This window comes from Eurosta solidaginis, chromosome 4, assembly GCF_040869045.1.
Source record: "Eurosta solidaginis isolate ZX-2024a chromosome 4, ASM4086904v1, whole genome shotgun sequence".
Classification (NCBI taxonomy): Eukaryota; Metazoa; Arthropoda; class Insecta; order Diptera; family Tephritidae; genus Eurosta; species Eurosta solidaginis.
This window is the reverse complement of record NC_090322.1, coordinates 46,091,512-46,117,540: the sequence shown is the minus strand read 5'-3', so window position 1 is coordinate 46,117,540 and position 26,029 is coordinate 46,091,512. Positions and strand designations below refer to the sequence as shown.

At 35.3% G+C, this 26,029-nt stretch overlaps 2 protein-coding genes across 5 annotated transcripts in view; both read left to right on the top strand.

The window, feature by feature from the left end:
* The window catches only part of mldr (mitochondrial ribonuclease P catalytic subunit), a 39,178-nt gene extending 16,664 nt beyond the window's left edge, over nucleotides 1–22,514 (top strand). For all 3 annotated transcript variants that reach the window (XM_067778804.1, XM_067778803.1, XM_067778805.1), the window contains one exon: nucleotides 22,262–22,514. In XM_067778804.1, the coding sequence (XP_067634905.1) occupies nucleotides 22,262–22,442 (181 nt within the window). In that variant the 3' untranslated portion in view covers nucleotides 22,443–22,514. The remainder of the gene's footprint in view (nucleotides 1–22,261) is intronic.
* On the top strand, nucleotides 22,364–25,296 carry LOC137247870 (uncharacterized). Of its 2 annotated transcripts, XM_067778807.1 has the most exons (3): nucleotides 22,364–22,470; nucleotides 22,567–22,910; nucleotides 24,699–25,296. In XM_067778807.1, exons 2-3 carry the CDS (start codon nucleotides 22,594–22,596, stop codon nucleotides 25,282–25,284), a joined length of 903 nt encoding a protein of 300 aa, XP_067634908.1. In that variant the 5' UTR covers nucleotides 22,364–22,470; nucleotides 22,567–22,593; the 3' UTR covers nucleotides 25,285–25,296. The 2 variants fall into 2 exon arrangements, with proteins under 2 accessions (XP_067634908.1, XP_067634907.1); XM_067778806.1 differs by having other exon boundaries at nucleotides 22,453–22,910.
* The last annotated feature ends 733 nt before the right edge of the window (nucleotides 25,297–26,029 follow it).

Genomic DNA, 26,029 nt, shown 5'->3' with positions numbered 1-26,029 from the left:
CGCCACATCCAGTTGTGGAAGCATCAACGGTAATAATGAATTGTTTAGTAAAATCTGGATATTGAAGTAATTTTGGTGAAAGTAACGCTGCTTTCAAAAATAAAAATGATCTTTCGCACTCTACATCCCATACAAATTCAACTCTTTTTCTGCTTAATCGGTTTAGAGGAGATGCAAAATTGGGTATAAACCGTCTGTAATAGTTTGCAAACGCGACGAATCGTCGTACCGCGTCTTTGTCAGTCGGTTTCGTATACTTTTTAATTGCGTTTATCTTAGAGTCGTCTGGCAACAAACCTTTGGCTGAACATTTATGACCAAAAAATGTAACTTCTTGTCGTAAAAAGTTGCATTTATTTGGGTTCAGTTTGAGGTTGAAAGACCTACAAGTATCGAAAACTTTTGAAAGATTTTTAATGTGGTGTGATTCACTACACCCTATGACGATAATATCGTCGACGTACAAAAATGCTACATTGGGTGGTATACCCGAAAAAGCTATGGTCATCATTCGTGAGAATGAATTTGGTGCTATATTTAAGCCGAATGGAAGCACTTTCCATCTACATAAATGCACCACGGTCAGTGCTGAAAGACGTAATGTCACGAGAGTCAGGATGCAAGGGGATTTGATGAAATCCTGAAAAAAGATCTAATGTGGAAAAATATTTTGCTTTACCGAGATTGTCTAAAATATCGTCAACTCTAGCTAGTGGAAATTTATCAGCAATGAGTTTTTTGTTTACCGCGCGAAAATCTACGCACATACGATAAGCTTTTTGACCCTTAGTATCTTTCTTTGGGACTACAATCAAAGGACTATTGTAATTCGAATAACTGGGTTCAATCAAATCATTTTCTAATAATTTATTTACTTGGCGATTTACTTCTTCGCGTTGAGAGTATGGCAATCTATAGTTTTTAACATATACCGGTTCGTTGTCTGTCAGTCTTAATTTTTGCTCGTAAAAGTTATTTAAAGTCATTTTGTCCGTGTCAAGAGCGAAAATGTCGGCATAATCTATGCAAAGGTCAATTAATTTACTATGAGCATGTTGAGGTATTTGGTTTTTCAAAATCGAAATTAGTTTTTTGGTACGTTTGTCTTCTGTTTCTGTCTATAAACATTGTAGTTTGAAAGTTTTTCTGTCCGAATACTTTTTCTTTTGACATACTTTATATCATCCGTGGTATTTATAACTTTAATAATTGGGTTACTGGAATTAACAATGCACCTAGCTGTGAAAACACCTTTTTCAATTTCCTGCGAGTCCACGAAAAGTGGCTCGGGTGAATCTCCTAAATCAAAAAGTCTGAATATTTCGCATCTTGGTGGAATGATACAACTGTCGCCTTCTGTTCCGTGTAGGATTGGTATCGCGACTTTTTCATTACCTACCCAAAAGGAAATACTGTTTCTTTCATAATTAATAATGCATTTGTTAATTTTCAGAAAATCTTTACCCAGTATGCCATCGGATGGGATATTAAAGTCTACTACATGTAAAGTATGTTTAATAGAAAAGTTTGAAAAATTTAAATTCGCTGTAATTTTACCTAAAGTAGAAACTGAATTGGAAGTGAAACCGGTAATGTTAATAATGCCGTTCGTATTTAAGGAAATATTTCTGTCTAAACATGATATTTTTATTAAGGAAATATCCGCTTGAGTGTCTACTAGGAAAGAACAAAATTTTTGTGACTCGTTTAGTTGTAATTCTATAAAATCAGAGTAATTTAAATTTAAACAATAGATGGCTATTGGTGAGGGAAGTTCGCTTACTCGCTTAATTCGTCCTCCCTCAGTGTTCGCTCCTGAGGGGCGCTGGCGTTTAAAGCGCGAACGCTTGCGTTTCGACCTCTACCATTGGCTGATCTCGAATTGTTACCTCTATTGTTACCATTATTTGTATTTGAATTGGAATTTCTAATTGGACGCGTATTATTACTGTTGTTATTCTGGTATCTATTTCCGTTATAATTTCTATATCTTTGATTGTTGTTACCGTTATAGTTGCTATTATATGAAAATGAACTATTATTTCTATAACCAGTATAGCCGCGGTTTGGGTAAAACCCTCGATAACTACCACGTGAATTTCTAAATGTACTGTTACCACGTGATCGAAAAGCTAAAACCTGACGTTCAGTTACTTCATTGTTTTGTTCTACAATTAATTTTGCTACTACGTCTTTCGGATTAGTAAATGCCGTTGAGGCTAAAATGGTTTTGACTAAATTGGATTTTGCATTTAGACGACACACGTTAACAGTTTGTTCGACTGCCATTTCATGAGCTTTCGCTTGAGTGATCCCTTCAATAATAAGAGACCGTGCGCTTGCACGTCGCAACGCACTCCACATAAAACACGTATTTGTTGGTTAAGTTCTTCTTCTTTTATTTATTAAAGCTTTTGTATAATAAATGTTCGATGCAGCAGAGATTCTCGCACAAGAACAAAACTACAACAAACGATACACATTGGAAATGCTACACATAATTAACACGCCCACAAAAATACGAATGAACTATAAAACGGACTGTGATGGATGTGCTCACGCGTATCGTCATCTACTAAACAACAATAGGACAGTAGCAAACACCTGATTAGACGGTGCAGACCTAAATACCAAACAATGTATGTATGTATGTTAATGTCAAATGATGTAATTGTGAATTTTTGTTAAAACTGTTGTTTGTAAACATTTTGTTAATTTTTATTAGTGAAATATGTGATTGTTAATTGTTTGTTTTCTATGTTTTTATGTTGTCTTCAGTGGCCATGAGGAAGGTTACCGCAGTGTAGCCGAAATATATTGGCATAAAAAAACCGAAAAACTTTGATTTTCAATTGGGTTTTTAGACCTTGAGCCGGTAAAAAATCAATATTTGATAAAAACAGGTCGCTAAAATCATCAATGTTTTACATTTTGTATTACATATTAAATATGTATTTTGAATATACAAAATTTTGTGCTTTTTTTCGTGTTTTTTTTTTTTGTTTAACAATTTTTTTTTTTGCCTTCGTGGCTGCTTAAATTCTAGTAAGAAAATTTTGGATTTATTTTTCAATGGAATTTAACGTTTTATCAAGGTATTAAAGTAATGTTAATTTACTTTACTAAGGCGGTTTTTATGTACCACTTTTTCTTTGTTTTTGACTTCATCGAAAATAGTTACGTTAGGTTCGTTAATTTTAGTAATGATGAACGGACCTTGATAAATATTTTCGTGTTTATGATGTGGTTCTTTTTGCAAAAGTACTTTATCTCCGATTTTTACAATTAAAGGTCGTGCCGTTTTATCGTACAGATTTTTACTTTGTAATTTATTTTTATTAATTAGACTTTGTGCCATTTTGTGCGTTTTCTGCATCCTAAACTTAACTTCTTTGGCATAGTTCTCGACATTATAAATTGGACCAATTGTTTCTTTTGTCAATTCATTAGGCAAAGTTGCTTTTTTCCCAAAGACTAACTCGTAAGGCGAAAATTGATTGTCGAAAACTGTGCTACTCGTAGAGTTGTGTAGGAAGGTAAAATATTTTAAATAAACATCTCAATCAGAAAAAGTGTCTTTTAAATATGCACGTAAGTATTCATTAAAAACTCTATGATTACGTTCAATCGTGCCAACAGTTTCATGATGGTATGCAGTTGAAAAATTATGTTGAATCTTAAAAGCTTTGTTAATTCCTCGAATAATTCATTTTTAAATTCAGTACCTAAATCTGATTTTATGGCATTCATTGTGCCGTTAGTTAAAATAAATCCTTCAAAAATAGCTGAAGCGATTGTTTTGCCGATTTGTCTGGTACAGCAACTGTTACCAGGTATTTAGTCATGTCGCAAATCATAGTAAGTGCGAACTTGTTACCATATTTGGACTCAGGTAGGGGTGCTATTGTGTCAATTACTAGTATATCGAATGGTTTACAAGGAGTTGGTGTTAAAACAAGTTTTTCTTTTGTTTTATGTTTAACCTTGTTTAAAAGACAATCTTTGCAATTTTTGATATATTTCGATATATCACGAGTCATGTTCTTCCAATAAAATTTTGTTCGTAGTTTTGCATAAAGTCTTTTCATTCCGCAATGTCCACCAGAAATGGGATCATTATGGTAAATTTTCATAAGTTTTAATTTTGTATCTTCATCTGTTACTGTCTCCGCTGGATCTGTTAAAATAATTTCTAATGATTTTAAAATTTTATTTCCAATATTTTTGAAATTTGTAATAGTGTAATGTTCGAACATAATATCGTTTTTAAGCCATTCAATTTGCTTAATCTTGTGTTTGCCGGCTTCGGATTCAAGCCTCGAAAGTAATTTCTCTAAAGTCATTATTTCCTTAACAAGCTCAAAACTAAGTAACTCGAGTTTCTTATGTTTAATATGCGCAAAAATTCTTAAACTTGTTGTTTTATTATTTTTATCGTACGTAATAGCAGATCTTATTCGTGGAACTTTTTTAGAAAAATTAAATGAAAATTTGTCGTAGACATGTAAAGTAAGTTGTTTTTCGTCGTTTTTGTCTGTTTTCCTATGTAAATTTTTGTCGTTTGCCTTTTTTGTCATGGCTCTTGTCTGTACTGCCAAAATTTGTTTATTAGCTTCTTTAATCTCATCGATTGTTATACGCGATAGTGCATCAGCACAAACGTTTGATTTACCTTTTATATATACAATAGTAAAGTTATATTCAGATAGTTTCAGTCTTATTCTTGAAAGTTTTGAAGATGGGTCTTTCATGTTGAATAAGTATACTAGAGGTCTATGGTCCGATTTTACAATGAAATGGGTACCATACACATATGGTCGAAATTGCTTGATTGCAAAGTAAATAGCTAAAAGCTCTAATTCTATAATGGGTTTTTTCTGTTCGGCTTTATTAAATGCTTTAGAAGCGAAACAAATTGGTAAATCACTACCTTGTTGTTCTTGACTCAGAATAGCGCCACATCCAGTTGTGGAAGCATCAACGGTAATAATGAATTGTTTAGTAAAATCTGGATATTGAAGTAATTTTGGTGAAAGTAACGCTGCTTTCAAAAATAAAAATGATCTTTCGCACTCTACATCCCATACAAATTCAACTCTTTTTCTGCTTAATCGGTTTAGAGGAGATGCAAAATTGGGTATAAACCGTCTGTAATAGTTTGCAAACGCGACGAATCGTCTTACCGCGTCTTTGTCAGTCGGTTTCGTATACTTTTTAATTGCGTTTATCTTAGAGTCGTCTGGCAACAAACCTTTGGCTGAACATTTATGACCAAAAAATGTGACTTCTGGTCATAAAAAGTTGCATTTATTTGGGTTCAGTTGCATTTATTTGGGTTCACAATAGGACAGTAGCAAACACCTGATTAGACGGTGCAGACCTAAATACCAAACAATGTATGTATGTATGTTAATGTCAAATGATGTAATTGTGAATTTTTGTTAAAGCTGTTGTTTGTAAACATTTTGTTAATTTTTATTAGTGAAATATGTGATTGTTAATTGTTTGTTTTCTATGTTTTTATGTTGTCTTCAGTGGCCATGAGGAAGGTTACCGCAGTGTAGCCGAAATATATTGGCATAAAAAAACCGAAAAACTTTGTTTTTCAATTGGGTTTTTCGACCTTGAGCCGGTAAAAAATCAATATTTGATAAAAACAGGTCGCTAAAATCATCAATGTTTTACATTTTGTATTACATATTAAATATGTATTTTGAATATACAAAATTTTGTGCTTTTTTTCGTGTTTTTTTTTTGTTTAACAATTTTTTTTTTGCCTTCGTGGCTGCTTAAATTCTAGTAAGAAAATTTTGGATTTATTTTTCAATGGAATTTAACGTTTTATCAAGGTATTAAAGTAATGTTAATTTACTTTACTAAGGCGGTTTTTATGTACCACTTTTTCTTTGTTTTTGACTTCATCGAAAATAGTTACGTTAGGTTCGTTAATTTTAGTAATGATGAACGGACCTTGATAAATATTTTCGTGTTTATGATGTGGTTCTTTTTGCAAAAGTACTTTATCTCCGATTTTTACAATTAAAGGTCGTGCCGTTTTATCGTACAGATTTTTACTTTGTAATTTATTTTTATTAATTAGACTTTGTGCCATTTTGTGCGTTTTCTGCATCCTAAACTTAACTTCTTTGGCATAGTTCTCGACATTATAAATTGGACCAATTGTTTCTTTTGTCAATTCATTAGGCAAATTTGCTTTTTTCCCAAAGACTAACTCGTAAGGCGAAAATTGATTGTCGAAAACTGTGCTACTCGTAGAGTTGTGTAGGAAGGTAAATTTTTTAAATAAACATCCCAATCAGAAAAAGTGTCTTTTAAATATGCACGTAAGTATTCATTAAAAACTCTATGATTACGTTCAATCGTGCCAACAGTTTCATGATGGTATGCAGTTGAAAAATTATGTTGAATCTTAAAAGCTTTGTTAATTCCTCGAATAATTCATTTTTAAATTCAGTACCTAAATCTGATTTTATGGCATTCATTGTGCCGTAAGTTAAAATAAATCCTTCAAAAATAGCTGAAGCGATTGTTTTGCCGATTTGTCTGGTACAGCGACTGTTACCAGGTATTTAGTCATGTCGCAAATCATGGTAAGTGCGAACTTGTTACCATATTTGGACTCAGGTACTAGTATATCGAATGGTTTACAAGGAGTTGGTGTTAAAACAAGTTTTTCTTTTGTTTTATGTTTAACCTTGTTTAAAAGACAATCTTTGCAATTTTTGATATATTTCGATATATCACGAGTCATGTTCTTCCAATAAAATTTTGTTCGTAGTTTTGCATAAAGTCTTTTCATTCCGCAATGTCCACCAGAAATGGGATCATTATGGTAAATTTTCATAAGTTTTAATTTTGTATCTTCATCTGTTACTGTCTCCGCTGGATCTGTTAAAATAATTTCTAATGATTTTAAAATTTTATTTCCAATATTTTTGAAATTTGTAATAGTGTAATGTTCGAACATAATATCGTTTTTAGGCCATTCAATTTGCTTAATCTTGTGTTTGCCGGCTTCGGATTCAAGCCTCGAAAGTAATTTCTCTAAAGTCATTATTTCCTTAACAAGCTCAAAACTAAGTAACTCGAGTTTCTTATGTTTAATATGCGCAAAAATTCTTAAACTTGTTGTTTTATTATTTTTACCTTTTATATATACAATAGTAAAGTTATATTCAGATAGTTTCAGTCTTATTCTTGAAAGTTTTGAAGATGGGTCTTTCATGTTGAATAAGTATACTAGAGGTCTATGGTCTGATTTTACAATGAAATGGGTACCATACACATATGGTCGAAATTGCTTGATTGCAAAGTAAATAGCTAAAAGCTCTAATTCTATAATGGGTTTTTTCTGTTCGGCTTTATTAAATGCTTTAGAAGCGAAACAAATTGGTAAATCACTACCTTGTTGTTCTTGACTCAGAATAGCGCCACATCCAGTTGTGGAAGCATCAACGGTAATAATGAATTGTTTAGTAAAATCTGGATATTGAAGTAATTTTGGTGAAAGTAACGCTGCTTTCAAAAATAAAAATGATCTTTCGCACTCTACATCCCATACAAATTCAACTCTTTTTCTGCTTAATCGGTTTAGAGGAGATGCAAAATTGGGTATAAACCGTCTGTAATAGTTTGCAAACGCGACGAATCGTCGTACCGCGTCTTTGTCAGTCGGTTTCGTATACTTTTTAATTGCGTTTATCTTAGAGTCGTCTGGCAACAAACCTTTGGCTGAACATTTATGACCAAAAAATGTAACTTCTGGTCGTAAAAAGTTGCATTTATTTGGGTTCAGTTGCATTTATTTGGGTTCACAATAGGACAGTAGCAAACACCTGATTAGACGGTGCAGACCTAAATACCAAACAATGTATGTATGTATGTTAATGTCAAATGATGTAATTGTGAATTTTTGTTAAAGCTGTTGTTTGTAAACATTTTGTTAATTTTTATTAGTGAAATATGTGATTGTTAATTGTTTGTTTTCTATGTTTTTATGTTGTCTTCAGTGGCCATGAGGAAGGTTACCGCAGTGTAGCCGAAATATATTGGCATAAAAAAACCGAAAAACTTTGTTTTTCAATTGGGTTTTTCGACCTTGAGCCGGTAAAAAATCAATATTTGATAAAAACAGGTCGCTAAAATCATCAATGTTTTACATTTTGTATTACATATTAAATATGTATTTTGAATATACAAAATTTTGTGCTTTTTTCGTGTTTTTTTTTTTGTTTAACAATTTTTTTTTGCCTTCGTGGCTGCTTAAATTCTAGTAAGAAAATTTTGGATTTATTTTTCAATGGAATTTAACGTTTTATCAAGGTATTAAAGTAATGTTAATTTACTTTACTAAGGCGGTTTTTATGTACCACTTTTTCTTTGTTTTTGACTTCATCGAAAATAGTTACGTTAGGTTCGTTAATTTTAGTAATGATGAACGGACCTTGATAAATATTTTCGTGTTTATGATGTGGTTCTTTTTGCAAAAGTACTTTATCTCCGATTTTTACAATTAAAGGTCGTGCCGTTTTATCGTACAGATTTTTACTTTGTAATTTATTTTTATTAATTAGACTTTGTGCCATTTTGTGCGTTTTCTGCATCCTAAACTTAACTTCTTTGGCATAGTTCTCGACATTATAAATTGGACCAATTGTTTCTTTTGTCAATTCATTAGGCAAATTTGCTTTTTTCCCAAAGACTAACTCGTAAGCCGAAAATTGATTGTCGAAAACTGTGCTACTCGTAGAGTTGTGTAGGAAGGTAAATTTTTTAAATAAACATCCCAATCAGAAAAAGTGTCTTTTAAATATGCACGTAAGTATTCATTAAAAACTCTATGATTACGTTCAATCGTGCCAACAGTTTCATGATGGTATGCAGTTGAAAAATTATGTTGAATCTTAAAAGCTTTGTTAATTCCTCGAATAATTCATTTTTAAATTCAGTACCTAAATCTGATTTTATGGCATTCATTGTGCCGTAAGTTAAAATAAATCCTTCAAAAATAGCTGAAGCGATTGTTTTGCCGATTTGTCTGGTACAGCGACTGTTACCAGGTATTTAGTCATGTCGCAAATCATGGTAAGTGCGAACTTGTTACCATATTTGGACTCAGGTACTAGTATATCGAATGGTTTACAAGGAGTTGGTGTTAAAACAAGTTTTTCTTTTGTTTTATGTTTAACCTTGTTTAAAAGACAATCTTTGCAATTTTTGATATATTTCGATATATCACGAGTCATGTTCTTCCAATAAAATTTTGTTCGTAGTTTTGCATAAAGTCTTTTCATTCCGCAATGTCCACCAGAAATGGGATCATTATGGTAAATTTTCATAAGTTTTAATTTTGTATCTTCATCTGTTACTGTCTCCGCTGGATCTGTTAAAATAATTTCTAATGATTTTAAAATTTTATTTCCAATATTTTTGAAATTTGTAATAGTGTAATGTTCGAACATAATATCGTTTTTAGGCCATTCAATTTGCTTAATCTTGTGTTTGCCGGCTTCGGATTCAAGCCTCGAAAGTAATTTCTCTAAAGTCATTATTTCCTTAACAAGCTCAAAACTAAGTAACTCGAGTTTCTTATGTTTAATATGCGCAAAAATTCTTAAACTTGTTGTTTTATTATTTTTATCGTACGTAATAGCAGATCTTATTCGTGGAACTTTTTTAGAAAAATTAAATGAAAATTTGTCGTAGACATGTAAAGTAAGTTGTTTTTCGTCGTTTTTGTCTGTTTTCCTATGTAAATTTTTGTCGTTTGCCTTTTTTGTCATGGCTCTTGTCTGTACTGCCAAAATTTGATTATTAGCTTCTTTAATCTCATCGATTGTTATACGCGATAGTGCATCAGCACAAACGTTTGATTTACCTTTTATATATACAATAGTAAAGTTATATTCAGATAGTTCCAGTCTTATTCTTGAAAGTTTTGAAGATGGGTCTTTCATGTTGAATAAGTATACTAGAGGTCTATGGTCTGATTTTACAATGAAATGGGTACCATACACATATGGTCGAAATTGCTTGATTGCAAAGTAAATAGCTAAAAGCTCTAATTCTATAATGGGTTTTTTCTGTTCGGCTTTATTAAATGCTTTAGAAGCGAAACAAATTGGTAAATCACTACCTTGCTGTTCTTGACTCAGAATAGCGCCACATCCAGTTGTGGAAGCATCAACGGTAATAATGAATTGTTTAGTAAAATCTGGATATTGAAGTAATTTTGGTGAAAGTAACGCTGCTTTCAAAAATAAAAATGATCTTTCGCACTCTACATCCCATACAAATTCAACTCTTTTTCTGCTTAATCGGTTTAGAGGAGATGCAAAATTGGGTATAAACCGTCTGTAATAGTTTGCAAACGCGACGAATCGTCGTACCGCGTCTTTGTCAGTCAGTTTCGTATACTTTTTAATTGCGTTTATCTTAGAGTCGTCTGGAAACAAACCTTTGGCTGAACATTTATGACCAAAAAATGTAACTTCTGGTCGTAAAAAGTTGCATTTATTTGGGTTCAGTTTGAGGTTGAAAGACCTACAAGTATCGAAAACTTTTGAAAGATTTTTAATGTGGTGTGATTCACTACACCCTATGACGATAATATCGTCGACGTACAAAAATGCTACATTGGGTGGTATACCCGAAAAAGCTATGGTCATCATTCGTGAGAATGAATTTGGTGCTATATTTAAGCCGAATGGAAGCACTTTCCATCTACATAAATGCACCACGGTCAGTGCTGAAAGACGTAATGTCACGAGAGTCAGGATGCAAGGGGATTTGATGAAATCCTGAAAAAAGATCTAATGTGGAAAAATATTTTGCTTTACCGAGATTGTCTAAAATATCGTCAACTCTAGCTAGTGGAAATTTATCAGCAATGAGTTTTTTGTTTACCGCGCGAAAATCTACGCACATACGATAAGCTTTTTGACCCTTAGTATCTTTCTTTGGGACTACAATCAAAGGACTATTGTAATTCGAATAACTGGGTTCAATCAAATCATTTTCTAATAATTTATTTACTTGGCGATTTACTTCTTCGCGTTGAGAGTATGGCAATCTATAGTTTTTAACATATACCGGTTCGTTGTCTGTCAGTCTTAATTTTTGCTCGTAAAAGTTATTTAAAGTCATTTTGTCCGTGTCAAGAGTGAAAATGTCGGCATAATCTATGCAAAGGTCAATTAATTTACTATGAGCATGTTGAGGTATTTGGTTTTTCAAAATCGAAATTAGTTTTTTGGTACGTTTGTCTTCTGTTTCTGTCTATAAACATTGTAGTTTGAAAGTTTTTCTGTCCGAATACTTTTTCTTTTGACATACTTTATATCATCCGTGGTATTTATAACTTTAATAATTGGGTTACTGGAATTAACAATGCACCTAGCTGTGAAAACACCTTTTTCAATTTCCTGCGAGTCCACGAAAAGTGGCTCGGGTGAATCTCCTAAATCAAAAAGTCTGAATATTTCGCATCTTGGTGGAATGATACAACTGTCGCCTTCTGTTCCGTGTAGGATTGGTATCGCGACTTTTTCATTACCTACCCAAAAGGAAATACTGTTTCTTTCATAATTAATAATGCATTTGTTAATTTTCAGAAAATCTTTACCCAGTATGCCATCGGATGGGATATTAAAGTCTACTACATGTAAAGTATGTTTAATAGAAAAGTTTGAAAAATTTAAATTCGCTGTAATTTTACCTAAAGTAGAAACTGAATTGGAAGTGAAACCGGTAATGTTAATAATGTCGTTCGTATTTAAGGAAATATTTCTGTCTAAACATGATATTTTTATTAAGGAAATATCCGCTTGAGTGTCTACTAGGAAAGAACAAAATTTTTGTGACTCGTTTAGTTGTAATTCTATAAAATCAGAGTAATTTAAATTTAAACAATAGATGGCTATTGGTGAGGAAAGTTCGCTTACTCGCTTAATTCGTCCTCCCTCAGTGTTCGCTCCTGAGGGGCGCTGGCGTTTAAAGCGCGAACGTTTGCGTTTCGACCTCTACCATTGGCTGATCTCGAATTGTTACCTCTATTGTTACCATTATTTGTATTTGAATTGGAATTTCTAATTGGACGCGTATTATTACTGTTGTTATTCTGGTATCTATTTCCGTTATAATTTCTATATCTTTGATTGTTGTTACCGTTATAGTTGCTATTATATGAAAATGAACTATTATTTCTATAACCAGTATAGCCGCGGTTTGGGTAAAACCCTCGATAACTACCACGTGAATTTCTAAATGTACTGTTACCACGTGATCGAAAAGCTAAAACCTGACGTTCAGTTACTTCATTGTTTTGTTCTACAATTAATTTTGCTACTACGTCTTTCGGATCAGTAAATGCCGTTGAGGCTAAAATGGTTTTGACTAAATTGGATTTTGCATTTAGACGACACACGTTAACAGTTTGTTCGACTGCCATTTCATGAGCTTTCGCTTGAGTGATCCCTTCAATAATAAGAGACCGCTCAAGTGAGTCAGCTAAATCTTCAACTTTTTTGGCAAAATCTGTATAATTGTTACCGTTAACGTGCAACGCTGCAATTCTCCCTGCTACAACTTTCGAGTTGTCTGGTTTGATCCTATTACGTAGAGCTGTTTTAATATCATTGACTGAAGTTACTTGTGTTGGTAGTCCTGTCACGGTCGCCATATAAAGGTTCATTGTATGAACCTCCGAAAAATGGACGTGCGCTTGCACGTCGCAACGCACTCCACATAAAACACGTATTTGTTGGTTAAGTTCTTCTTCTTTTATTTATTAAAGCTTTTGTATAATAAATGTTCTTCAATTAATTGTACACTTTATTTAGTTTTATTTCTAGTTTGTATTCAGTTTGATTTTAACTTTTTTCACTTAATCCGTGTTTTCTTGGTGTCGTCAAATTTATAATGAAATATTCAGAGCCGAATTGCTTTGTGTTCAAGTTGTTCCACACCCATGGGTAGACAACGGGTGTTGCAGCAACTTGAACACAGGGTGATGTTTTATTATTTATTAGCGCTCTGTTACAGTAACGAATTTACTTGCAAATCCTCTTATTTGCCCTTTTGCTAAGTTCGTATCACTAAACTGTTGAATAAATAACTCCAATATTGAATAATGGAAAAACGGCCTTTATTAAAGTACTTCACTATAACACCTATACTTTTCAACTAGCTGGCTTAATAACCAAACTGATAGCTTAAAGCAGTGGTTTTCAAACTTTTTGCAGTCGCGACCCAAAAATGGCTTCCAAAAAGTCCCGCGACCCACCAAAACTGCCAAAATGTCTGAAAAACGTAGAAATCGTACAAAACACAAAAAAGTGAAGAGAATACACATTTCTATTTCCCTTCATTGTGGCATTCTATTACCAAAAACCAATATAAAATACTAAAACTAAAACCATTGCGCCGTTTAGCGTAAAAGTGTATCAACGCCACTCTCGGTATCAGCGCAATAATGCAACACCACATAGGGAAAACAGATTCAAGACGGCAACGGCGACGCGGCATCTGTCAAATTATTTTTACACATGTTCTTTTTGAGCACGACACGCCAAAGCGGCAATCAATCAGAATAGCCGCCGTCGCCAGATTAGATCTTTTTTTATTTTTGACAGCGACGATCGTGGCGTCCTTTTTTCTTCTTTATTAATTAAAATGATAAAACAAGCAAATAACTTTAAATATGTGTTAAAATCGACAAGTTATACATTTTTTAACACGTGCTATAATTTTTTGAAAATTTGTTGCTGTTGTTTGAGAAAATTCGCAACTGTCGTTGCCATTTCCTGTATAATCATGTCGCAAATTCGCGGAAAATATCGTCAAGCATGGGTTTTTCGTCGTTGTCGTTCGCAGCCGTCGTTTTGAATGTGGGCATAGCTGCAGAATCACTGAGAGTAACTAACGGTACTAAGCTGCCGAAAAACTCTTTCTTATTTGAAGTGCGCATTAGTTTTAGTTGCAACTTTCACTCCGTTGTTGACAGTCGTGCATCATAAAGTAAATAACTGCAATTGCGTAACATTTATTATTTATTATAAATATTTAAATGGATAAGTTTCTAAAAAGACCTGGGGGCATCTACTTCAGAGGCAGGTGGCTTAAAAGCAAAAGTAAATAGAATTTATGACGATGCATATTTACAATATGGTTTTACTGCCATTGATAACAAACCACAATGCGTGATTTGTGGACAAGTTTTAGCACACGAAAGCATGAAACCTTCAAAATTACTACGCCATCTCTCATCAAAACATGAAAACGACAAAGATAAACCGTTTGATTATTATTTCCAAAGAAAACTCGATTTACTTAGGAAGCAAAAGACCAGTATGTGCCAGGTAATTTCAGCACTATATCCTGACATTAGTTAGGTTTGTAATATGTTCCCTCTTTTAAATACCAGAGTACTAAAGTAAGTGAAAAAGCTTCCTTGGCTAGTTATAAAGTTGCATATCTCGTGGGTAAAAATGGAAAACCACATACAATCGCTGAAAATCTTATTTTACCGGCAGCAGTAGACATGGTTGAGATAATGATTGGAGAAAAAGAAGCCCACACATTGAAAGCTATACCTTTGTCTGATAACACAATTGGACGAAGGTTAAGTGATATAGCTGCAGACATTCGCAATCAAGTAGTCGAAAAAGTCAAAAAAAACTCATATTTTTCATTACAATTCGATGAATCGACAGATATATCCAGTTGTGCCCAGATTGTGTGTTATGTTCGGTTTGAAAACCTTGATCAAATTGCGGAAGAGATGTTAATTTGCAAAAGATAATTCTGTCATAAAAGTTGTGAATTGTATCAAGGGAAAAGCTTTACAAACAAGGTTGTTTCGTACGGTGTGTGAAGACATGGGCGCACTACATTAAAATCTTCTTTTTCATACAGAGGTGAGGTGGTTATCCAAAGGAAATGTGTTGACAAGAGTAATAGAATTGAGATCGGAATTGAACATGTTTTTGAAAGAAAAAGATCCCGACAATGCGAAATTGTTTACTGATCCTACATGGCTTTTAAAAGTAGCATATATATCAGACATTTTTCGCCACTTAAACAACTTGAATACTAGTATGCAAGGAAGAGACGAAAACATTATATCAGCCAAAGATAAAATAAAAGCCTTTGTTTCAAAAATTGAAATGTGGCTATCATCTCTGCAGCACTTACAATTTGGTTCATTCACTTGCTTTGAAAGTATTGCTGCAGAGATTTCATCAGACGAACTGGTAAGGAAATGTATTCCTTTCATGACTGAAGCGCTGCAAAATTTAAAAAACGAATTGCACCGTTATTTTCCAAGAGAGCTACAGGAAGATATCAGCAAGTGCTGGATATTAAATCCATTCCTCAGTAACTGCGCTGAGGTCGCAGATTTCGGCAACATTTTGAACGAAAATTTATGTGAGCTAGCAGCTGACAGTATGCTCAAAATGGAATTTTTATCCGAAAATATTTCAACATTTTGGATAAAGCGAAAGCCTCAGTATCCTGGCCTAGCGAAAATAGCGCTTAAAATACTCACTCAGTTTTCAACATCATATCTATGCGAAATGACTTTTTCACAAATGGTGAACATAAAAACAAAGAAACGAAATAAACTTAATATACAAAATGATTTGATTGTTTGCATGTCACGTATGGAGCCGCGTTATTCCAAATTACTTCAAAATAAGCAAGCCCATCCTTCGCATTAACTTATGTCTGTAAAATTAATGTAATACGTATAATATAAAATATATCGCGCAGGTAGATCTAAGCAGCGATAAACTAAGAAAATCACAATTTTCAACTTCAAAATTTCAGATTTTTGAGTTAGCTCCCCTTAGATTTAGGTGCGCGATATGTACATATGTCATTTTTGGATTTTTTAAAGAATGAATAAATTATTTTTCTGTTTAAAAAAATTTGGTTCAAGTTATTCAATCAAGCCCGCGACCCACAGTTTGAAAACCTATGGCTTAAAGGAAACTGACTTTCAAAATAATACTGCTATTGCTCGCTAGATAGCGTCTCAATCGAAAACTGAACTGCCCATAGCGCCTCTACCGCTGATGCTTTTATACTCTGTGATTTCCTCGTGGCATCTTCTAGGCGCTTCCAGAATTTTACTTAGTTATAAATTTCTCAGCTACAAGTACAGATGTATAATGTCTCATTTGAGTAATACTTGCACAAATTATTGCCCTCTCTTGTGACAACTCAGATAAGATATATGCATGTGTTTGTGCATTGCCGCTCCGCTGCTCGTATACGTACATATGTGTAGACGCAATTATTGATTCGTTTATGTAGATACATAATGATTGAATTATTGATGTGCATCAAGTCACTGCTTAGCATCGGCTTAGAGACGATAGCATCGCTCAGTGCTGCTAACATTCGTTACAATATTATTTACAAGCTGCCGTATTCGTCGTATGTAATATGCTTTAACCCTTAACAATCCATATATGCCTATCGGACAAACCTTCAATTTATTTTGAGTATAGTCTATTACAGTACTACCCAGCTGGCAAAATTTTCGGAAACGTATCCGAAAATAGAAGTAAATGCTGACAAAATTTTTATTTTTTGTCCGTTTTCACATCCTGCTTACAGTATTGTAACGAATTAGGGAAATTCCGCTTATTCCAAACCTTCTGTTAACGTTCGAATCGCTAAACTGTTGAATAAATAACTCCAATATTCAATAATGCAAAATGGTCTTTATTAGACTACTTTGAAATTACTTCACAATAACACTTATACTTCACAACCAATAGCGTGCGTAAATCAAAACTGATAAGTCATGCCTCAGCTTACGTTCTTTTAAACTCTCTTCATACCAGAGCTGTAAAAAGATTGAATCAATTGAGTGTGCATTCTCTCAGCATTCTTTTAAAAATTTGTGATTTTTTGGTTGCATATTATAAATCTCCATTCCTGAATGGCTTTAAATACTTTAACTCAAAGCTAAAGTGTGTGTGTTATTGAATGGTAAAATATAATTCAATATAGAGTGTGAATGTAGGAACCATTCCCAATCTTTAATGGATGTAAACTTGAAATGAATGCACACTTTTTTTCCATTCAGTACTAAATACTTTTTCCCCAAGGCTATTTTTTGTATACTTTCATTGCCATCAGATATGTTAAATCAATTTAGGAGTTGGGTGCAAAAAAGGCGTAAAATTGGTCAACAGCAAAAATAATAATATTTAAGAATTCATGAACGTAACGCTGGCTTATAATTTTTGAATATGAATTGTTTGTTTAAGAGCAACTGAAAAGAAAGAAGCATTTACTGGTATATTGCGACGGTACCATTTCGAAAACAAATAAACAAGTAGTTAATTATAAACCAGGTAAGTCTTAAATCATTTTCATGTTGTCCAAACATAAGGCATACAAGAAATAGTACTTCATAGCAGATTTTGTATACTTCGTATTTGGGTTGATCTTTTTAATTAATCGTGTGAGATCAAAAAATGTTAGGCTCTTGTGAGTTGATTGGTTTCCTTTTTAGGTAAATCTCGCGGATAACTCGCTTACATAAAACCGTAGGGCTCTTGATTATATAAAGTATTCAAAAGGCATGAAGATATAGTCGAATTTGGCTGAAACTTCGCAAAGACAATCTATTGCTTTCTTGCTATAGTCAAAATGTTACTACTTATTTTGCTATTGTTGTAAAATGGATTTCGTAAATGGACACATTGTGCATTGACCAAATAGAGTAAATTGTGGATACTTTTTGTCGATAATGTAACAGATACTTGAGTTTAAGTCATTTAAATACATCAAAGTGCATAGGTCCATCCATGGCGGAACGATACAAGGTGGCAGCATGGGACAGCTAATTATACGCTTTTTTTATTTGATTTGATACATCAACTTCCGACGCAGTACGATTTTGACATTTGTCCATCGAATTTACAAAAACAAAGTACATGGAATTTTTATTTATGTTTGTAGGTATGTCACCATGCTGCCACCTTGTATCTTTCTGCCATGGGTCCATCGGCGATTTCGTTGGAGCTTCAAAATTCCGAGAATTTTGATAAACATATATCTATTTCCATGGTATCGTCCTACGGTGATTTAGGCTTTTTCTATTCACCTGATTCACCTTCCCCGTTTTCCTTCTTCTGTGCCACATAAAAAAATGTTCCATTGGGAGAAACTCTTATTGAGTGGCTCCATCGGACTACAGTTTTTTTACAGCTGGTATTTTAACAGTGTTTGACGGAATATAAATATAGGACCCGAGTGGTTGAGAATAGTATCTCTGCCTATTTGCACGGCATTGGTAAAAGATTGAAATTGTTTTGGTTGAATTCTATCTTACTTGAGCAGATTTGTATTCAAAGTTAATTTCCTTGCTATCAAAAAAGCTACAACTACCTATAGAGCCTACTTTAAATGGCTGTAATTACAAACTATTGTATTTAGAAGAATATTTTTCTTAGAAAATAGGATATTGCTATTGCAATTAACTCACAAACCAGTATAGATATAGTATTTGACCATATACCGCTAGGAAGAATATATGGAGGAGCTTTTATAATGTATTGCCTTTTCTTCAATTGTTTAATCACCAATTGAGGACATGCAAATGTAGGCTAGTACTTTTTAATGGAAGCCTTTTATATGGCACATTGGCAACACTCATTTAGAACGATGACAATTTTCGGAACAGAGATTTTGAAATATTTGTAATTAGCTTTTTTTTATTATTAAAGTTTTTAGGAAAATTTCAATATGAATACTTTTCCAGTTAACTTCTTCGTACTTTGTCATTTAAATATGGAAAAAACTGGTCATCACGGACAATAATTAAATTTTTGTGGTGACATTTTGAAGTGACTTTAATTAAATGCAACCATGTGATATTCATGGTTCAATTATGTATATAGTTGAACCATGGTGATATTTGAGCGGGTTTTGTGCATGTACGACATTTTTCATAATTGATTGGTACTAGAAAATTGTGTGCACACACACCAAAGGCTGCATTCATTTGAATGCTTATTCTGTGTTGAAAAATGTTTGTGTTTCATTCAACTACTTCATTCTTTCTTCGAATGAGTTAAGGAGTGCATTCTTTTTTTTCCACTACTGAATGAAGAATGGGTTGACTTTTAAGCCACATTCCTTAGCAAACAATGAATGAATGAAGAGAAAGCATTCTTAAATCTATGATTTAAAATATCAAATGATTGCACACTTTTACAGCTCTGCTTCATACTTGGTTACCAACCATATACATATATATTTATAGTTTGTATCGATATGCGTGTGTATAAGTGAGTACTACTTCGCTGATGACTACGTCTGTGTGTGAGTTATCTCTTCGTTGCTTTGTATGTATGTGGGTAAATGATGATTGATTTGATGTACACAAGAGTGGCAGCTTACTTTATTGTTGTTTTGCCTTTATTTAGTATCAGATTAGTGATGTGAGTATCACTTAGTGATGCTAATATTCGTCACAGTATTTTGGTTGATCTGGACCCGCATCGTGTTATACGATCACGTATCGAAAAGCAATTTTACTCGAAACGATAAATCAGAAACTGTCAAAAGATTCGTAAAAATGATAATAATTTATGGATCATTTGAGTATTGGTAGCCACCATTTTACATGTTTTGCTAATCCGATTACCAATTTCAGAGCTATTGCGATTTAAAAAATTGATTTCGATCACGGATCGTGTAACACGATACGGGCCCTGTTTTCTCACTAAAGTGTGCGATCGAATCGTATGGTGTTAAAGAAACAAAGCGGAAGAAGAAAGCAGGCTACCTAGGGGGACACGAGTTAATTCGTAACCCCATTTAATTCGTTGCGTTCCTCCCACAAATTGTCATCCTCTTAGCAGATGGTTGCAGCGGGGCTACACCATATTGTCCTGCTCCAGGAATGTTTTGTATCCAGCCCCGTTCCAGAGAAACGGTTTTGCTGCATGTACCGGAAACGAATCTTTTCCCGATGGTCACACTCATATCAGTGTGTCACGTGCCAAGGATGGTTCCATTGAACGGGGTGTTCTAGGCTAGATGCCAACAACGGAACGTTAGGGTATATTTGCCCGGTCCCGATTTCCGACTGATGTCTGTGCTTTCCGCAGGTCATTGAATCCGCTTCTGTTCATTTAATTGCCGCTAAAAGATTTTCGAAAATCCGGCCACATTTTCCCTGGCAACCCCCAAATTAGAGACAAAAATCAGCTCGTGAGACAGCTTGTAGACAAACATAAGCGGCAGAAATGGGTGGTACCTAGGTTAGGTTAGGTACACCTAAAGAACTGCAACCTCTCTGCCGTTGCAAGTAAACTTTAGTCAACAATAAACAATAATGTCCCTCTCAAACCCTACTAAGCACAATGAAAAAATATCAATCGCCTTTAGCGATAAAAATCTATCGGAAGCGGGTTAGGGGGTCAGAATATACCCGCGGTAGGTATGCCTGTTGTAAGAGGCAACTAAAATACCAGATTCAAGGGGCTGTGTAGCGCAACCCTTCAGGTTGCCAGCGCAATATATAGCTTCTCCAAACCCAATTGTCAACCTCACCAGACGATGCTCTGGCGAACCCAAGCTCCTCATGGAACTTGGAGGTGGGGAGGGAGGGATGGCCTGAAGATTTAATGTGGCCATATAAATCGTTCCCGAGACTAGCACCTTAATGGTGCTGTGTTACCGGATCTGTATCCGGCAAAGGACCATCACATCGATAACACTCCCCAAAGCCTTCTGGGAGTAACCTTATCGCTACAAAAACAACAACAAATGGCTCGAGCGCTTTTTGCCGACAATATGTAATGCGTTCCATAGTTGACAAACACAGCGCGTCCCCCATTACCATCACCGCCAAAGAAGTGAAGAAAGCCACCGAACATGACAAACCATCCTAAACTGTCTCTTTATTTATTCTAACCGTTGTTTAACCTGTTGAGATAATTGAAGATAAAGCAGATGTATATCGTTTGTAGATAACAATTGATAATTATAAGAGTGGGTTTGTGCTCACTTTTATTTTTGAAATGTTTGCGTTAGGCTATGCTGACCGATGGCATCTGATATTGAGTAAATGTGATCAGTAGCTGTATTTAATGAAGATGTATCTTATCACTTTGTCAAGGGGCCGAGGATTTGATCAGATTATTCGCGAAGTTATTTACAATTACCGGACATTTCAATCATGATGTGTTAGCGAGGTTGAATCACATTCCCCTAATTGTGATGCAGTTTTGTTATTATTCCTGGTGCTTAGAAAAGGTTGTTCACATCCCTTAGTGCTTGTATTAAATTTGTGAAATTGTATCATGTATCTGATGGAATGGCCTTGCAACCAGATGCCATTATCTTTAAAATGGTGGGAGCTTGGGTAGACTCTATATCATACCAAGATAAGACCCCAGCGGGCTAGGGGGCTTAGAATATACCCCCGGCAGGTATGTCTGTCGCAAGAGGCGACTAAAATACCAAATTGATTCAAGGGGTTGTGTAGCGCAATCCTTTCAAGGGGTTGTCAGCTCAGTTTATAACTTCTCGAACCCAATTGTCAACCTCACCATCTACCCATGGCGAATCCCGTTTCTTTAGCAGCCAAAGCTCTGGCGACCCCAAGTTCCTCATGGATAGGGGTGGGAGGACGGGATGGTCCAGAAGGTTTCATGTGGTCATATTTAATCCTTCCAGAGATGGTCGGGCTAGTACATTGATGGTGATGTGTTACCGGAGCGTATCGGATCTGTATCCGGCAAAGGACCATTACATCGATAACACTCCCCAAAGCCTTCGGGGAGTGTCCTTATCGCTACAACAAAAACAGACACGAGTCACCCTGGCCCAACATCGTTCTAGATACTGTAATCAACCTCGACATACGTAATGTATGTCCTGCTTGCGACGATTTTATTGAAATGGGGAACTACGCCTCTAATTCCAAGTTCCCTATGGTTCACCCCTGTTGAAAATGCTAGTTTTCTTGGACTCCCGTTAGAGGACTTTGATGACAATTTGTGAGTGGTCGCACCCATTGAATAGGGCGAGCACTGTTAACACGACAACAACAACAACAAATGGGTAGTTAAGGGTTAACCATATTAATATGGAAACTGTGCTTATGCGACTTGTGTTAAATGCGATTTAAGTTTTTCGAACGGATACAACACTCTTTTGAAAAAAACTGTTATCAAAAAATTAATAAATTTAACCTTTGTAATTTCAGAAACCCATTCAACATTTGGTGTGCACGCACAAAGTGCAGGATACTTGGCATGTGCCTTACAAACAGAGCTACTCACCACATCCTGCAGAAATATTTGAAGTACCTGAAAGTTGGCTCTGCCTTAAATTTAATAAAAACGTATAAGTCTTTCAAAATTAGTTTTGATCATAAAATATTTTGAGTGTTGGAAGAGTTTGTGTACTTCAATAGTTAGTAAAAAAAAGTTCTATCAATTAAAAATTTTAAGTTCTTACATTTTTGCGGTTTTCGTTTTTTTTCTTTTTCTGTTAACGCAAAATTTAAAGTTAAAAAATTGATCTTTAAGAAACAAGATGGCTAGCGAAGGCATTGATGATTGGGATGAGCCTATACCATCTACCTCCACCATGGAACCTGAAGACGAAGAATCAGTTTTGGAAGACAAAAAGAAGGAACAAGCTAATATGGACAAATTGAAAAACTATGTAGCGCGTATGGCTTATAAACCAGCGCCGCCACCGAGTGTTCGATCGCGTACAGATCAAATTTCTGTTGCACAAAAGCGCATAATCGCTGATAATTATATAGATTATGGAGCAGTGTTAACGCCCAAGGAAAGACGCCAGCGTGTCAAAAGACTAGCTTGTAAATACAATGCCATATCTACTGAGTAAGTGAAATACTGGGTGGAAGCAAGTGAAGCTTTAGCTAGTATGGAGCACTAATATGAATAAATCTCCACTTTCCGAGCTAGTTAAGATCCATCCGATACTACAGTTAAATACTGCGAAAGTTAATATACACGTCCACATATATCTATCTCATCCTCAGAAGTAAAGTTAAAAGCTTTTAAATCTGCTAGTCCACCTCATTTACATTTTTTGGCGGGTCTCTTTTATTTCTTGTTTCTATTTAAACTAAGTTGAGCATCAAAAAGTTTTGTTAACGATCTAAGTGGCAAGTCAAGTGAAGTCAACTTTAACTAAAATTTAAGCTACCGAAAATCGGACTAATTACCGATTAGGAGTTCAATACGGAAATGAGGACAATCGCGTTATATCTATGTAAACTTGTTATAACTGAATTTTTCTGACCAACAGCCTCATACGAAATTCCAGTTTCAACAGGATTGGTTTGATTTTAGTGTTTTAGCGATAAGAACACTCACCGAAGACCTTGGGGAGTGTTATCGATGTTGATGGTCCTTTGCGACATGCAGATCAGGTACGTTCCGGTAACAAGCACCATTAAGGTACTAGCCCGACCATATCGGGAACATGAAACCTAGGCCATACCACCCTCTAGATACAGAGCCTCCAGAGCCTCGGCTGTTAAATAAACAGGATTCGCCATGGGTAGGTCAGGTTGACAATTGAGTTGGAGAAGCTATACATTGCGCTTGAGTCAATTTGGTATTTTAGTCGCCATTTAGGGCAGGCATACCTACCGCGGGTATATTCTAACCAATTCAACCACTAACCTGCTGGGGTTCGGTTTTAGCGTCGTTCCACATTACAATTGAAAAGATGGTTGGTATAATGTGGGAACACAAAGGGTTTTATCTATTACAATATCCAGATCGAAGTTGAGGCAGTAATTGCCTCTTATTTGCCATGGAGTCGGGCGGCCTCAGTTGTAGGTTTGGTTACCCAGGCTTCTGGGAAAACTGTCTGTACAGAATCTCGTTTTGCTTCTTTACGGCGTGTATTTTCGTAAGAGGTGACTAAAATATGAAATAGATTCAAGGAGTTGGGTAGCGCAATCCTTTCAAGGGGCTGTAAGCGTATAGCTTCTCCAACCCAATTGTGAATTGTTTTTGACATTCGGCGGCGGCGTGCGAAAAACGACCAAAATCGGCGGCGGCGTATATCTCTACTCTGGACATCGGCTACAAGGTCGCCGTTCTTTTTTTTTTTATAAAATTTGCGGGTGTTATTCTTGGTGGCTAGCAGCTCAAGGTAATCGCACTTACGCCTTCCTTACTCTGTTTTTTTTTTCTTCCTGGCGGCCGCCGTGGTTTGATGGTAGCATGCTCCGCCTACCATACCGAAGATCCTGGGTTCACGCCCTTGGCAAAGCAACATCAAAGTTTTAGAAACAAGTTTTTTCAATTAGAAGAGAATTGTTCTAAGCGGGGTCGACCCTCGGCAGTGTTTGGCAAGCACTCAGAGTGTAGTTCTGTGATGAAAAGCTTCTCAGTGAAAACTCATCTGCATTACAGATGACGTTCGGAGGCGGCATTAAGCAAGTAGGCCCCGTCCGGCCAATTTGTGGGAAAAACTTAACGACGCAAACTTGAAGAGAAGCTTGGCCTACCATCTCTTCAGAGGTTTTTTTTAAATGCGTCTGACTTCTTTTTTGCACTGCCGGTAGCCATCACATACTCTACTTGTTGCGCTCCCTACTCCGCCTATAGTGTAAAATTGCTTGTATGAACTTCTTTTTGTTTGCTTTTCAGACAATTGGAGCAAATTATAAAGAATCAAAAAAGTAAAGAACGTAAGCGTGAAGATCTTTACAAACGTAAGCAGGAACTTTACTATGAGATGCTCACTAAACTGGAACGTCAATGTCGCACCCAATATCTTAACGTTTTAATTAAGAAATTTGCTAGCTTCATAGCGAAATTGGCAACTACAATGCAAATTCCACCACAACTGGTTGAACCATATTCACGAATGCAACGGGGGATATTTTGTAATATTTTATTGGCAATTGGAGTACAACCAACCAATCAAAATGCAATTTATTACACAACACCCGAAGCAATGGAATACGAAGTTTGTCATAAATTGGCCCATGCACTGCTCAGTCTCATCATAAAGGCACTCGATTCAGCATCTACTAAAAATCCCGACGAGATTGTGCCACATGAGCCCGATTTTGAAATGGATCGTTATATTAAGGATCGCTTGATGTGTGCAGCTGAAAAGAAAATACTCAGCACACGTAATCAAGTACATCAATCAAAATTGAATCGTTCAACTTCATTAGCGGCAATGTTGAAAAAATGTGAAAATTTCAGCGTGAAAAATTGTGCATAAAATAAATCTAAAACGTATTGGGGGAATTGAGAAAATATTAGCGAAAAACATTCAAAAATATATGAGTATCAATTTATTCGCATTGAATTGGAAGTAGAGCTGATGATTCCGGGAAACCCATGTAGTTCAGGTAATGCCGGCTAAAATCACCAGCTCTACATAGTATGCTACTATGCTATCTTTGGTAAGTACAAGTAAGGAAGAGTGTGTGCCGAAGACTTCATACTTATGGAGTACTAGCCTTTACCCGCGGCCCCGTCCGCAAGGAGAAATTTAAATATATGGGCTATTGGCGTTAGCCTGTTTATCAAGTTATCTGTTTAAAATTTTGTTTTCTGTCTAATGTATATTATTTTTGTAATTGAGTAAAAAAAATAACTAAATGAGCTGATAACCTGATAGGATCCCAAATGATCCCGAAATTATCCAGAAAAAGCTACGAAATGACCCCCACGCTATCGCGGACGGATCCCGAAAACCATCAAGAAATGCCCCGGAAGGGTCTCCAAAAGTTCCCGGAATAGTCCCAAAAAAAGCCGAAATGACAACGACACGATTCTAGACATATCCAGAGAACCACACAGAAATGATCCCTGAAGGTGTTCCAAAATGATCCCGAAAAGGTTCCGAAATAACCCCGACGGGATCCCGGACAAATCCCGAAAACCACCCAGAAATGATGCCGGAATCGATCCCAAATGATTCCGAAAGAATCCCACAATGATTCCGACGGGATCCCGAACGG

Bases quoted from the DNA above. Each gene is read 5' to 3' on its own strand.
- LOC137247870 (XM_067778807.1), top strand. From the start codon at position 22,594: ATGGCTAGCGAAGGCATTGATGATTGGGATGAGCCTATACCATCTACC. The intron at 22,911-24,698 runs GTAAGTGAAATA...TTTGCTTTTCAG, and splicing joins TACAATGCCATATCTACTGA to ACAATTGGAGCAAATTATAA.